Source organism: Apteryx mantelli, chromosome 8 (assembly GCF_036417845.1).
Source record: "Apteryx mantelli isolate bAptMan1 chromosome 8, bAptMan1.hap1, whole genome shotgun sequence".
Taxonomy (NCBI): domain Eukaryota; kingdom Metazoa; phylum Chordata; class Aves; order Apterygiformes; family Apterygidae; genus Apteryx; species Apteryx mantelli.
Window position 1 is genome coordinate 24,817,247 of NC_089985.1, and position 12,716 is coordinate 24,829,962.

Consider the following 12,716-nt stretch of genomic DNA (forward strand, 5'->3'; position numbering starts at 1 on the left):
GCTACCAGAAGCTAGCCTCTGTGTGCATCTCTGTTCCCACTAGTAATAAGGTCAGTCTGTAGGCATGACAAGTAGGCTTTGAACCTACATCTGAATTTTTTTCCAGTGGCAAAAAGATTTTATGCTTTAAAGAAAAATGATATTTATTGTCAAGGCAAAAGAACATGCATGAAAGGAGAAAGACAAGCATGAAGCCAAAACAGACTGCATAAGGGATAAACAGGATGAAGAGATGTTGTATTTCTCTTCATTAAACCTAGTTTTTTTGGCTTAGAGTCAGATTTATTTGGCATCTGAATACATGAAGTGATACATCTAGTCTTTGACCATTTTCAGTTCATACAATTTTTGTCTAACCTCTCTTCTTGCTAGGAATTTATTATAGCTCTGTGCGCATATGGGTACATCTCTACATGGGATTCTGACATTAATAAGATTTGTATTTCTTTTCTACTCCATCACCATTATCAAAAGCCAATTCATTGGTCTGGACTGCCTGAAGAATCTGCATCCTTATAACTTCTATTTTTGTCTTGCTGTCCTGGAGCATCTGTTGGGCTGTGGCAAGAAGTTTTCGATCCTATTAAAACAAAAAGTTAAAAATGTAAACTCTTCACTGAAAAAAAAATACAATTAGTTAGCTCTGTTCCTAAAGCAGGCAGTTTTTAAAGTTTTCAATGTACATCTTTTAGTGTAGCAGACCACTTCAACTAACCACTTCAACTAACTGCATTAAGATATTAGTGGAAATTAAGTTAGGACAGAGGCATATTCTGGTTGATTAAAGACTATAAGCCACTCCATGGAAACAGTATCTCTTTAAAGCTGATAAAGGAGACATGATCTAGAAACACTACATGCGTAGATGAATATTCTGTAAGCTGATACTGAAGAAAAAACAAGATATTAAGTGCAAAAGAACTGCATCTTATGCAGAATGATGCGTGTTCAGTGTATATGAGGAGAACTCTGCTACTTTAATAGACAAATTTAGTAGACTAAATATATATAAAAGTCATTGTACCGATTCATTTGAGGTGAATTTCAATCTTGAAATTAAAACATGAAGTTAGTGTACATAGTGCATATATATTCAGCTATAAGTAATTCTGTGATGTTTTCCTGAGGAAAGCAAAGCTGAAGATTGTTTTGCTTTAATATGTGAGGGTTACTTTATTAGCTATTTCATCAGCAACTTAAATTATTGTGCTTCTAATCTAAAACTGAGCTAAACACTTTTGTTTTCAAAAGCAGTAACATAAAAAGCAGTTTGGAAGTGAAAGTTTCTGAAGGTGTAATTTCAAATTAACTGATAATGCCATTTCAACATCAGAAGCGTGGACAGCCATCCATAAAGGTAAGTGTATTTCTCAGGTATACAATTTTTTGTTCTCCAGTTAAAGGAGATATGACTTCCAACAGATAATTAATTGGCTGTTGCAGGTGGAACGCTACACGTGTGTACACAGCTGCTGCAGAGCTCTCAAAACACTCTAGAAATGACATGCAAGATAACTTTAAGATAGTCTAACTTGTAGCAACAATGGAAAAGGGCTACCAGTCTCAGAGGTTAAGAGATAAGAAAGATTGGCACTGATGGGGTCAAAATCTAAGGCAGTTGTATTTGTCCTGTCTGTGCGGTACCAATCAGAATAATTAATAGTAGTCAGTATAGATAACTATCACACTTCGGTTATAGCCCAAAGGGCATTTTGGTCAACTCATTTTGTAACCACTATATAGCTTCATTAATAAGTTACTTTGCCATGGACATGGTTTATACTTATATTTTTAACTTTATAATGAAGTTATCAATTATTTAACAACTAGAAGAAATTCTTCCCCTTATACCACAACCAAGACAAAGGACTGCAGCGCTGTACAGATACCAAAGCTAAAAGTGTTGACACCATGAAATATAATGTGAAGGGCAAAAAACAAAATCACCCACACAAATCCCTCCCTGCCAACAACAATATACCGAAAAGTGAGAAATTTACCTTCAGAGCTCCGCTATGACCCTGTGCCTAATGCACTTACTCACTCAGATATTTTTATGCTACTCTATATTCTGCAAGGCAGACACTCCCAGAGAAACCTTTGGGAAAGGTTTTGGTTGCATGGGGAAAATTTGTGCACCATTCTATGTACCATAGTCTCAGTACCCTTGTTTGTAAGTTTTAATATTAATCAATGCTTTATAATATCACTAGTTTTCATATTTTAAACCTTTATAGTCCTCATGGTGTATTCTACATTAGCTATCCAATTATTTAATTAAATGCTATGCTGCATTTCTTAAATGAATGCCTACTTGCATACAAGCATCAGCTTTTGAAATAAACACAATCTACACCTGAATACAGGACCTAACTAGCAGATTAGGTGCAACTCTAGAATCCTGTTTAAAGTTTATCCTGCATCATTCTGATGCACGAATATGCTTCAAGTGTTTCGTCTATGCCTTCATTTCTATCTCGTTTTTGAGCTTGCTGCTCTCGATCGTCTCCCACATCCTCCTACCGCAATGGATTTGTTTGCTTATGGGCAAAATCAGCCCTTCAATGAGCAACAAGATGGAGGTAATTCAGGATTACAGAGATATCTCTATTTTTTCCAGCAGAAAGAAAATCCCATCTTTGGAATCAGAATGGATGTGTTATACTTAACAGCTCTTTTAATGTTGGAGGCTGAATACAAAAGACTTCAAAGCATCTCCCAGGTACAGAAGAACTGACAGAGCCTGTAAAACCGATCTGTAAGGCTGTCAGGGGATCTCAGGGAATTCACAGAAGTCCAAGGAAAGATGATCAATATCTCAGAAACACTTAACTCAGAATAGGCTGGGCTGAATGCTACTGAAGCAGGTAGAATACATGCAATAAGATGCCTTCCCATGAGGTGATGTGTTTGTTACTATAACGAACTGCTTTTTTTGTTATGTTTAAAAACACAGGATGATCTCCCTCTAGTAAATGAAGGTCTGGAAGCAATACAATAAGCTTGCAGTTAGATCATAGTATGTTTGAATTAAGATCACAGAATAACTGAATATGTTTGAAAGGGGGTCCAGAGACTACTTTTTAAAAGAACCACTGCATCACCTGGGTTGGATTCAAACAGAGTGTTTTCTGTCCCTCTTGCCCACCTCATCTAGATACTTGAGTTGTTTTAAGCACTGCTTTTTAAAACCTAATCACCATGTGCAAGCCTACAGTTTAAACCTGCCAGATTCGTTCTCTTATTCTTACTACTCAGTGGTGAAGTAATTCACATTACCTCCATTCTGTTTGTTGAAGTAGCTTGTGATGCTTTTGTATTTTCCAGTTTGTTCTCCCCAGCCCAGTTACCATATCCACCCAATTTGGTGGGCTGATCAAAACATTTACCAATTGCAAGTAAAACATTCAATCCTCAATTTTAATTACATGCCTCAATCAAAGCAAGCCAGAATTTATCCCTTCTACCTCATCTGATCAAAGCTTGCTAACAGCATCTAACAGAGCCTGAGCATTGTTAACTTTTCTCAGGCTATTATAAGGTTATTCGCTGAGGGATTATTAGGGACATGATACATGTATGTCTGTTGATCCATTTGGATCACCTGATTATTATTGCAGGTGTACCTAAAGTTAAGTACATGGCCCCAGAGGAGGGAGGCTCCAGGGCTCCCGCGAGCCGAGGCCCAGGAGCAGCGTTCCAAAGCCTTCAGTCACGAGGTGCAGGGCAGGCATTTCGCCCATCCCCCTGGAGCTAGCGGGCTACCGGCCAGTTTAGAGAAGGCTGCTGGGGCCCTGGCTGCTCCCCAGAGCGGTGCCACTGGGGCAAAATGAGCATCTAGTCTAAAATCCTTTCCTGGAGAGGGAGCACCACTCACTCCGATTTTGCAAAAGAAAGTCGTACAGGAGGCAGATACGAAGTAATCTTTCTTTGCATGAGTCCCGAAGAGAAATCAATTTAGAAACAAATTCCCTTTCCAATACTTTTCAGTCAGTATCAGTTATAACCAGTAGCAAAACAATCCACAGATGCCTAATCTTTCTTCAAGTCAAACACTTCTTTTTAAATAAGTTCACTGGCTCAGCTATACGTCAGGTCAGTCAGTTAAGACTTTACCACATTTCAATTTTATTTACTATCTTCTGGAGATCGAAACATCTAACCAAGCTGCTATGTGCCATTTGTTAAACCTGTACTTGTTAGATTCAGTTCTTCTCCTTAATGATTCAGTAAGAGTAAATGGAAAGAAGAGCTAATGAGCAACTAATGAAGGAGGGGGCTAGTAAGTAGAAGAACCCCCCCCCCCAGACTCTTTTACTCACTTGAGAACTATGACTTCCTAATATTCATAAAATAAATAAATATATTTTTTAATTAAAAGGTTTGGCTAGTCTTTCAGTTGAGTTAAGGGTGCATCTAGAATGCCACGTATGATGAATTTTATTACGCACCCTAACTAAAGCAAACCCACTTAGGGTTACTGTCCCCTGCCTCCCCAGGCAACTGCTGGTGCTATCAGGAGAGAGAGTGAGCAAGCACAAGCAAGCGTGTGTGCACTTAAAATTCAGATCTAGAAATCAACATGGCTTTACTTTTAGTTTCAGTTTGATGCTATCAGATGCTATCTCTAGAATAACACACTTCTAGAAAAAAAGAACTAATTTTAGTGATGTTTTCTTTCATCTTTTCCTCCACATTAGAGTAATTTAGGCTAAAGGAGAACTACAACAGTTTGTTAGTGCAGATTACAACAACGCTGTCAGAATATTATGCTCTCTTAAGACAAAGACTGTACTTTTTTACTGCCAACTAAAACCAGATGACCATTTCAGAAGTAGATTTGGCAATGCCACCTTCTGTGCAATTGTCATAAACATTACAACTTTAATGGATTTTTTTTTTAGTGCAGCTAGAAAAGGCATCAGACACCACTCAGTGTCATACCAAGCTTTGCTGCTTGGTGAATCACACATGATCAAAGATTACTAGACTTACTAAATTTAGTAAACTGGATTTGTTATGTAGGTTGGGCTGCCTGTGGACAAACTGATAAAATAACCACTTTTAATGAGCATCTTTAGTGGGTATTAAACCACAACAAAAGAGATACAGTAATTCGTAGCAGATTCTACATTAATATTTAATTAAAAAATACAAAATAGCATACTGTTTATACATTGTAAATTCACACACACCACAGCAACATGAAAATCCATGATCATTCCCATGTTCTTTAGGCATTCCAAAGCCTTACCTTTGAAGAACCATTTGAATACATCTGTATCATGTTCTCTGCTCCTTGTTTTACCTTCAGTTCTATATCCAGTTGCTTTTTTAAGGCCATCAATCTGTTGTTAGTAGAAAAACGAGGATCGCTGTTTGGAGTATCAGGAGTCCTAGGACAATCTGCGAGTTTAATACAAGATGTAATGTACACAACAACAAGTTTTTCTATTCTATTAAGGTATAGCTGAAACAAAGCTGGAAAGTTATATTTAAGTATTAAGACCGACTGTCCTGTCCAGAGCTACTTTGCAATAGTACTGCAAATGCGCCTTAATATGAAAAGCCTCAAGAAAGCCTAGAGACTCCTACACGTCCTAATTCACATGAATCACTTCCGGGGGTGGTAAAATAGGTAGGCTTGCAGCTAGGTCTACTTTTGTTTCAAAGGAGATTTGTTTTTTTCTGGAATATCTTCAGTCAGTTAAAAATTTAGTTTGCCATTAAGCCTTCTTACATTCCAATTTAAATTTTAAGTGCTTTAAAAAACAAACTTAGATAACAATATTCAATACCAATGAGCATAGTCTAAAGATAGATTTTTAATCAGCTGTATTCCTCATTGATTTTAATGTACCATTTCTGGTATGAACACTGCAGACAGTTTATGTCAAAATTAAGAATAGACAATACGAAAGTCTTTTCCTTAAAGAATGCAGACGTAAGACTATGGAGTCAAACTCCTTAACTTGCTGTCCCCTCCAGAAAAGCATATTAATCACTGGTTCAACTTCCAGGTTATGCACCATGAATTGTTAATCTCTACCCCGAAAATAAGTGAACTGAACTATTTCCTAGTGCTTAACTATTCTGTAATAGAATAGTTTAAAAAAACCTGTCCTTTTATCTGTGGCTAATCATCTTCCCTAACAGTCCCAATGGCCTCTCTTCAAACTTTCTGAAGAAGAGATTAAATTATGCCCACTGCCATAATCCTTTTTTTGGTTGTTGATTCCTTTTACACTAAAAACTGAGAGATTACTTTCCCTACAGGCACATGCCTCTGGTTGGTCTCCTGGAAGATTATACTTATCCAATATCATAACAGTATAGTCTTATTTCAATTTTAATTAATTTTCCTAGAATTAAAACTATGCTGATAGATCAAGTTCCTGAAATCTTCCCTTGTTTATTAAAACACATCGGCATTATGCTAGCAACTCCCAAATTATTAATTATGGGGTGCTGGCAGGAGGGGGTTTTTATCTGCCATTTCATATTTCTTCTGTAGAGCTTCTGATAACCAGTTTTGGAGATTTAATACATTTTACTTCAAGTTTGCAGTGTAATTTCCTTCTTTTAAACTGCAGTCTTTGTAAAGGCTACAGACAGATTTCTTGCAAGTAGAACTTAATTTCCTCTGTTGCTCTCTATTTCACACTCTTCACCTCAAGCCTCTTTAAAACTCTCTGCAGCTTCACTACTTGGAGGTTGTACATTAACAGAAAATACTTGAGGCTTCAGAAGGAAAAGTGTGCTATTTCTCATCTGTTTTCTAGTTCATCTTCTCTACATTTTGGTCTGATTTCTCTGTGAAACAATGCACTTGCAGAGCTTTAGCTTAAATCTGTTCTTAATAAAACAAAGATTAACAACATTCTTTCCTCTGACTCGTCTTCACATTCAACTAAATCCTCGCCTAACGATCTATTCAAAATTAAAACAATCAGGAAAAAGCAACAATGCAAGCCACAGTGTCAGGTTTCCTTGTAAAGCAGATTAGTTGTATAAATGAATATTTACCAACTTTATGATGCAGACTTCTACCACCTAAAGATCCCCGTCCTCTGATGATTCATGGGACCACTGTGATTCTCCTGAAGTGTTTTCACAACTTTAAGATGCACATAAGCACTCTTCCTTTGCTTGTTTAAAACACTCAAATTGCAAGTCAAGCCCTCATTAGAGATGCCACAATTCAGGTTGCCCATGCAGCTCTTACTTTCTCCCTTTGCACGTCTGCACTGAGACGGTCTAACCACATCACCTACCTGGGCCTTCTACAGAGTTGGTCTGCACTTGTGCATCTGAACTCCCTTCTACCGTTCAGTTCAAATGGTTCTACTGATAACGCTTAGTTAGTAACCAGCAGCAATCTGAAACCATGTTCTTCCATATGGATCAATAATGAGAAAGAAATCTTCTGCTTTCATTCATAACAGCTACTCACTAAACTCCCAAGCATGAAGCAATATGGTTTCTTAAAGAGAAATTTTTTTTTTTTTTTTTAAGAAAAATTGTTCCCCCAAACCTTTCTAGAAATGGCTTCAAAGTGACTCCTTCTTCCTCCACCCTGTTATAATACAGTAAGCAGCCTGAAGCAACTTCCTATAGAAGAACTCAGATAAAAGTTTTAAGTCACTTAGACAAAGCAGTCCTATTACGGAAAGTGTTGACAATCTTTGCAGCAGCACTACAAGCTATGTCTGCATTATCTGTTTCCCTCTTTGTAATGTCTACTTAGGTTGTAATCACTTTGGTATGGCTAGCTCTCTCTTATTTATTAGAGTAAAGCACTATACAGTGGGGCTCAGGTCTCATCTGGAGACATTTAGTCATCATCATAATACAAATAAGTAATAAATTCATCCCAATAATTTCAATCAACGGGATTTAGGTGTATGCTTAAACAAGAATTGAAGTACTTTAGTAAATTGATAGTTTGGTGAAGTAGGTAATTTTCAGAGTAAGGAGACAGGGCCTGGGGAAAACAAGAAGGTCTCTAGTTTGCCAGTTATTGACCAATAATGACAGTATAAGACTTGTAATTTTGGGTGCATTCAAGTCTAACTTTGCAACAGATAGCAAGAGCTTTGCTGGGCAGTGGATTAGTGCCCCTAGTCATTTTCTCCTTGGTATGGTCAATATGGAGTGAGTAAACAGACGTATTTCAAGTAAACTTGACATGATGTAACTAGCATGATATTTTTGCTCTACAGTTATACAATATGAATCTTCTTGTTCAATGCTAATTTTTGCACATCTTGTTGTTAATGCATATTCAGGTTGATGCAAGTCCCCAGCACTTGGCATTGCATCCAGGTTAAACTGAAAGCTGTAGCCTCCCAGGCTAGCCAACCTCCCTTCCTTAACCCTATCAATATATTTTTGAGTTGCTTACGTTACATAACTTAAAAGTATCTTGTTTTCATGAAAATATAAGATTTAATAAAGCAAGTCAATAAGTAAGGTGATACTTGAATTAGTTTAAGTGTCTGGACTGCATCTGGATAATAACAGTTTTCAATTTAAAGCATTTAGCCTAACACTGATCTTTGTTCTTCTGAAAACCTCTTCAGTTTGGCCGAATCTTTGCACAGTGCTCACAAGCAAAGTTACTTGCTTATAAATTGCCTTTTATCAACACTCCCATCTAAACTGTATCCTTAGAGTAGTGACACAACCCTACGCTTTCCGAGACTGCTGCTCACTCCTGTGGGAATTCTTCCCCAGATGCTGGGTACATCATCTCTTCAACAAGCTCAGTGTGAAATCTAGGATCCTGTGTAACTTTGTGAATTTGGGTTCCCAGATGGCACTGCAGCATAACGCTAAGCTATCCAATTAGCAGCAAGCACCCTTTGGTTAATAGTTAATCTCTTTTGAAGCTTTTTAATGGTAGCTAGCCCTGTCAGTGTCATGCCCAACAGAAATACCTGTGATGCACATTCAGGCATTGCTGGGGCAAGGAGGCTTTTCTCATGGAGTCATGTGGTCTCATACTTGAGCTGAGAGCAAATAGTAGTCCAAAAGAATAGTGGACATCCTACACTAATGGAGGACATCCAACGCTGACCTACCGGAAACTGCTTAAGTTGAATTGAATTCCAATTGGTCAACAGCAAATTTTAACCACTAAACAAGTGACAGTGGATTGTTTCAAATTGCTTCAATATTGTTATTCCATATTAAGGTTCCCTGAAGTTACTATGACATTCCTATGGATGAGCCTCACAGGTGGAGTCAGTTGTTTAAGAAGTTGCTACCTCTGATATTCTTCCTCTAATTGGTCTCATGTGCAACTTGATATGGACTTTTTGGTACCTGAGGGGATTAGCCCCTTCATTTGTAAGGAGAGTAATAAAGTCTCTCTCCTCTGTCAGCTACTCATTTTCTAAAGAACAGCAGAAAGGAAAGAGGTTCTTGGACGCAAGTCACAAAGAATAGCATCAAGAATATCACTTTCAAGCAACCAACTGAATATATTTCCTATACACATATCACCTTATACATACACATATATATGCACTTAATTAAACAAGTGACTTGCCACAAATAATTTAGTTCATCATCATGCTTTTTAATGACTCAGCAAGGTATAATTTCTACTACTTCTTCAAATGTTCAATTTTAGATACATGAAAAGAATATCAATTTAATCTATACTACTGTGTAGAAGCATGTTCAAGACATGAAATGTCTTCATTTCTAATATGGAAATTATCATTCATCATATGGAAATATGGAAATCATCATTCATATCATTATCAATTATCATATGAGACATTAAAATAAAACTCAGATTTTTAGCAGTAATGGTCACTAGGCTTGTCCTAGTCATTTTATATTGCTACATTGCTACACTTAAGTGCTCACCTACTAATTTTAAAACTCTGCCTCCTAGTCTGACTAACACTCTGCATGATAAGGGCAGAGTTGGGTACAAAGTCTCCTTTCTAGAACAAATCCAGACTTACCAGCAACTCCATAATGCAAAGTAAACATATGCTACGCCACAAGTTGTTTCTGAGTGATACAAAAGTTGCCAAATCTATCCTTGCATTCAGCAATACAGCTTTTCAGGAAACTACTTTTTGGTTAAAGTTTAATACCAATTCTTCAAGTAGCTGTGAAAATAGTTTCCTATAGTATTAGGACATGGAAAGCTCTCAGCTGTAGGCAAACCATTATCAAAATGTCTTCAGTAACTTGAAAGAGAATGTTATTGGTGTACATTTTTCTACAGTAACTTTATTAAGACCACACTATAACGGTTTCAACAAGCATTGATTACACTACGCTGATGAGGTAGTTACACTACAAGTTAGCGGTCTGTTTAAAAAAAAAGGGGGGGGGGCAGCAATTGCTGCTTGATCCTGTAAGCAACAATGAGTCAACAGCTTGCACAGCTCTTGTCAGCTGCAAATCTGGAGTAGTTTACAAATATATGTTCACACCCACTTTTCAGATACAGGAACAAAGAGGTTAAACGACTTTTCAAAGTCACCACAGTGAATTATCAGCCAATCAACAGAAATTGTGCCAAATCTTCAGAGTTCAGGCCTTACCAGATCAAAAGGATCATTATTTTATAGGCAAAGATTTTCTAGTGTTATTAGTGTTACTTCTCAGTGGATCTCAATCTTGACCTGCAATACTCTCGCTCCTTAGGGCCCTCAATAATTCACACAGGGCACTCTAGAAGACAGGGAACATTTGGTATTTTAACAAAAAAAAAAAGTATGTAAAGACTATATAGACCTTAACTGATGCTATTTTCACTGCTCCTAATTTTTTCCTCCCACAGTTCTTGAACCCTCTTTATCTTATTTTCAGCACACACACTGTGTGGTCTAAACATCTCCCAGATATTTCTCTCTAAAGCACTTGTCACCAACTGACCAAAAAAGGTCAAACATGAGTTTAAGTGTAAAATTGCAACTTATAATATAGGTCACTATTGGCAACAGTGCACTTACCTGGGATGTTCCTACAATCATCAGCAAACAGTTATGAAATTCACTACAGTGATCTCAAGCAAAAGCAAGAATTCTCAGACTGAGAAAGCTGCGATATCTCCACTGAAGTGTACTGTTAGATGACAGTGACCTTTAGGGCTACAAGTCTTTATATATTTGTTGAATATATACATATATTCTTAAGTGTCCTAAATTTTACATTACCAACCTGGTTTTTCAAGGACCAAGCTCACAAATACCTTAAATATGAAGTCAAACCCAGGACTTCAGTATTATAATCAAAATATCACTTAGATGACATGCATCTGCTAATCTCAAGACAGAATGTTTCCTGATAAGACAGTATTTCTCCCCCCCTGCCAAGTTAGTGACCATGAATAAGGAAGGAGACAGGCAATTAAATTAAAAGGCAAACAGTATATGAAAATTCAACCATTTCTGTTCTGGAGGGGTGAGTGCTTGTAGATCTTTGATCTAAAATATCTATACCTATATACTTCATAGAATTAAAGACTTTACAGCATTCTTGAAGAAGCTTCATAAAATATATTTTATTATGAATAGGTCTTATATAGGAATACTTGATGTGATGCTAAGTAGAGAATATAAAGACCTTAAAATTTGCAAGTTCCTTCTTAAACATAAGAACACCACTTAAGACATAAGAAATGTTTAACATGCAATAATCAAAATAGTAAAGCAATAAGGTAGTGCCCTCAGCATATTTCAATAGTCAGACTGTAAAAGCTATCTGCCTATAAGTTTTTGAACAGAGAGGAAATTAAAGACATAGCAATAAGTTTAGCATGTAGAAGCACAGAAATCATCAACCTTGAGGTTTTATTCCCTATGTCTTTCATGAAGTCTCTGGCATTAAATGCAAGACGAGAAAAGTCTGGCTGCCAAGTTATTCACAAAAGCAATAGGCACTGCTGGCCTTTTCAGACACATACTAAGGATCTGAACGATGTTATTTAGTTCTTTATACACAGACCATCTATTTTACAATCAGTAAACGCTTTCTTCGGGTCTGTTGTATTTCCTGAGTCATGGAGAAGGAAGACATTACTCATTAAGTCATTGTGACAGAGCTTTACAATGCTACCCTGGAGGGGGGCACTCCAGTGACAGCAGGCAATGCTCAGACACTTGAAATTCTACTACTAGATGAACTTCACAAATCAGTGCCGATTTTTATATTTGGGGTCCATACAGATTTTGCATGTGATTTTCTTTCTGCTCTACTCAGCCTTTAAAACCCACACTAGTGTCAACACTTAGGTGGACTTTCATAAGCCTTAGCCCATAGGAAACAGAATGATTCACACCTACAAGAAAAACCCACCGACTATCTACAAAGAATACATCGTTGTATTCATACCCATTTCATGCTGCAGGAACTACTTCGCCTCACTGCTGACACTGCCACTCTGGCCTTTTATCTCTTGAGAAGACTCAAAGCAAAAAATGCACGGAATACTGCAAGCCTGCCATGGATACCTCACCACCTTATGTCAGAGAGCCAGATATTGTGAATTATTCACATCACCTGACAACACACTCTTAAGTTCTTACTGTAACCTTTCTTCAAAAATAGGGATGTTCATTTTATTCTAATACCCAAGCTGCTTAAGGCTTGACATTCACTTCACAGACACCCTTGATGGCATGTGTACACTCAGGAACTTTTTGCCAAGACAGACCTGTGTAATGCGAAATCACCAGGCTGGCAAT

At 37.3% G+C, this 12,716-nt stretch overlaps 1 protein-coding gene across 5 annotated transcripts in view; it reads right to left on the reverse strand.

Annotated features, from left to right (window-relative positions):
* The window catches only part of PKN2 (protein kinase N2), a 58,379-nt gene that overhangs the window by 19,373 nt on the left and 26,290 nt on the right, over positions 1-12,716 (reverse strand). For all 5 annotated transcript variants that reach the window (XM_067300962.1, XM_067300965.1, XM_067300966.1 and 2 more), the window contains exons 3-4: positions 5,255-5,406; positions 463-580 (exon numbers count right to left, since the gene is read on the reverse strand). In XM_067300962.1, coding sequence (XP_067157063.1) covers positions 463-580; positions 5,255-5,406 — 270 coding nt within the window. The remainder of the gene's footprint in view (positions 1-462; positions 581-5,254; positions 5,407-12,716) is intronic.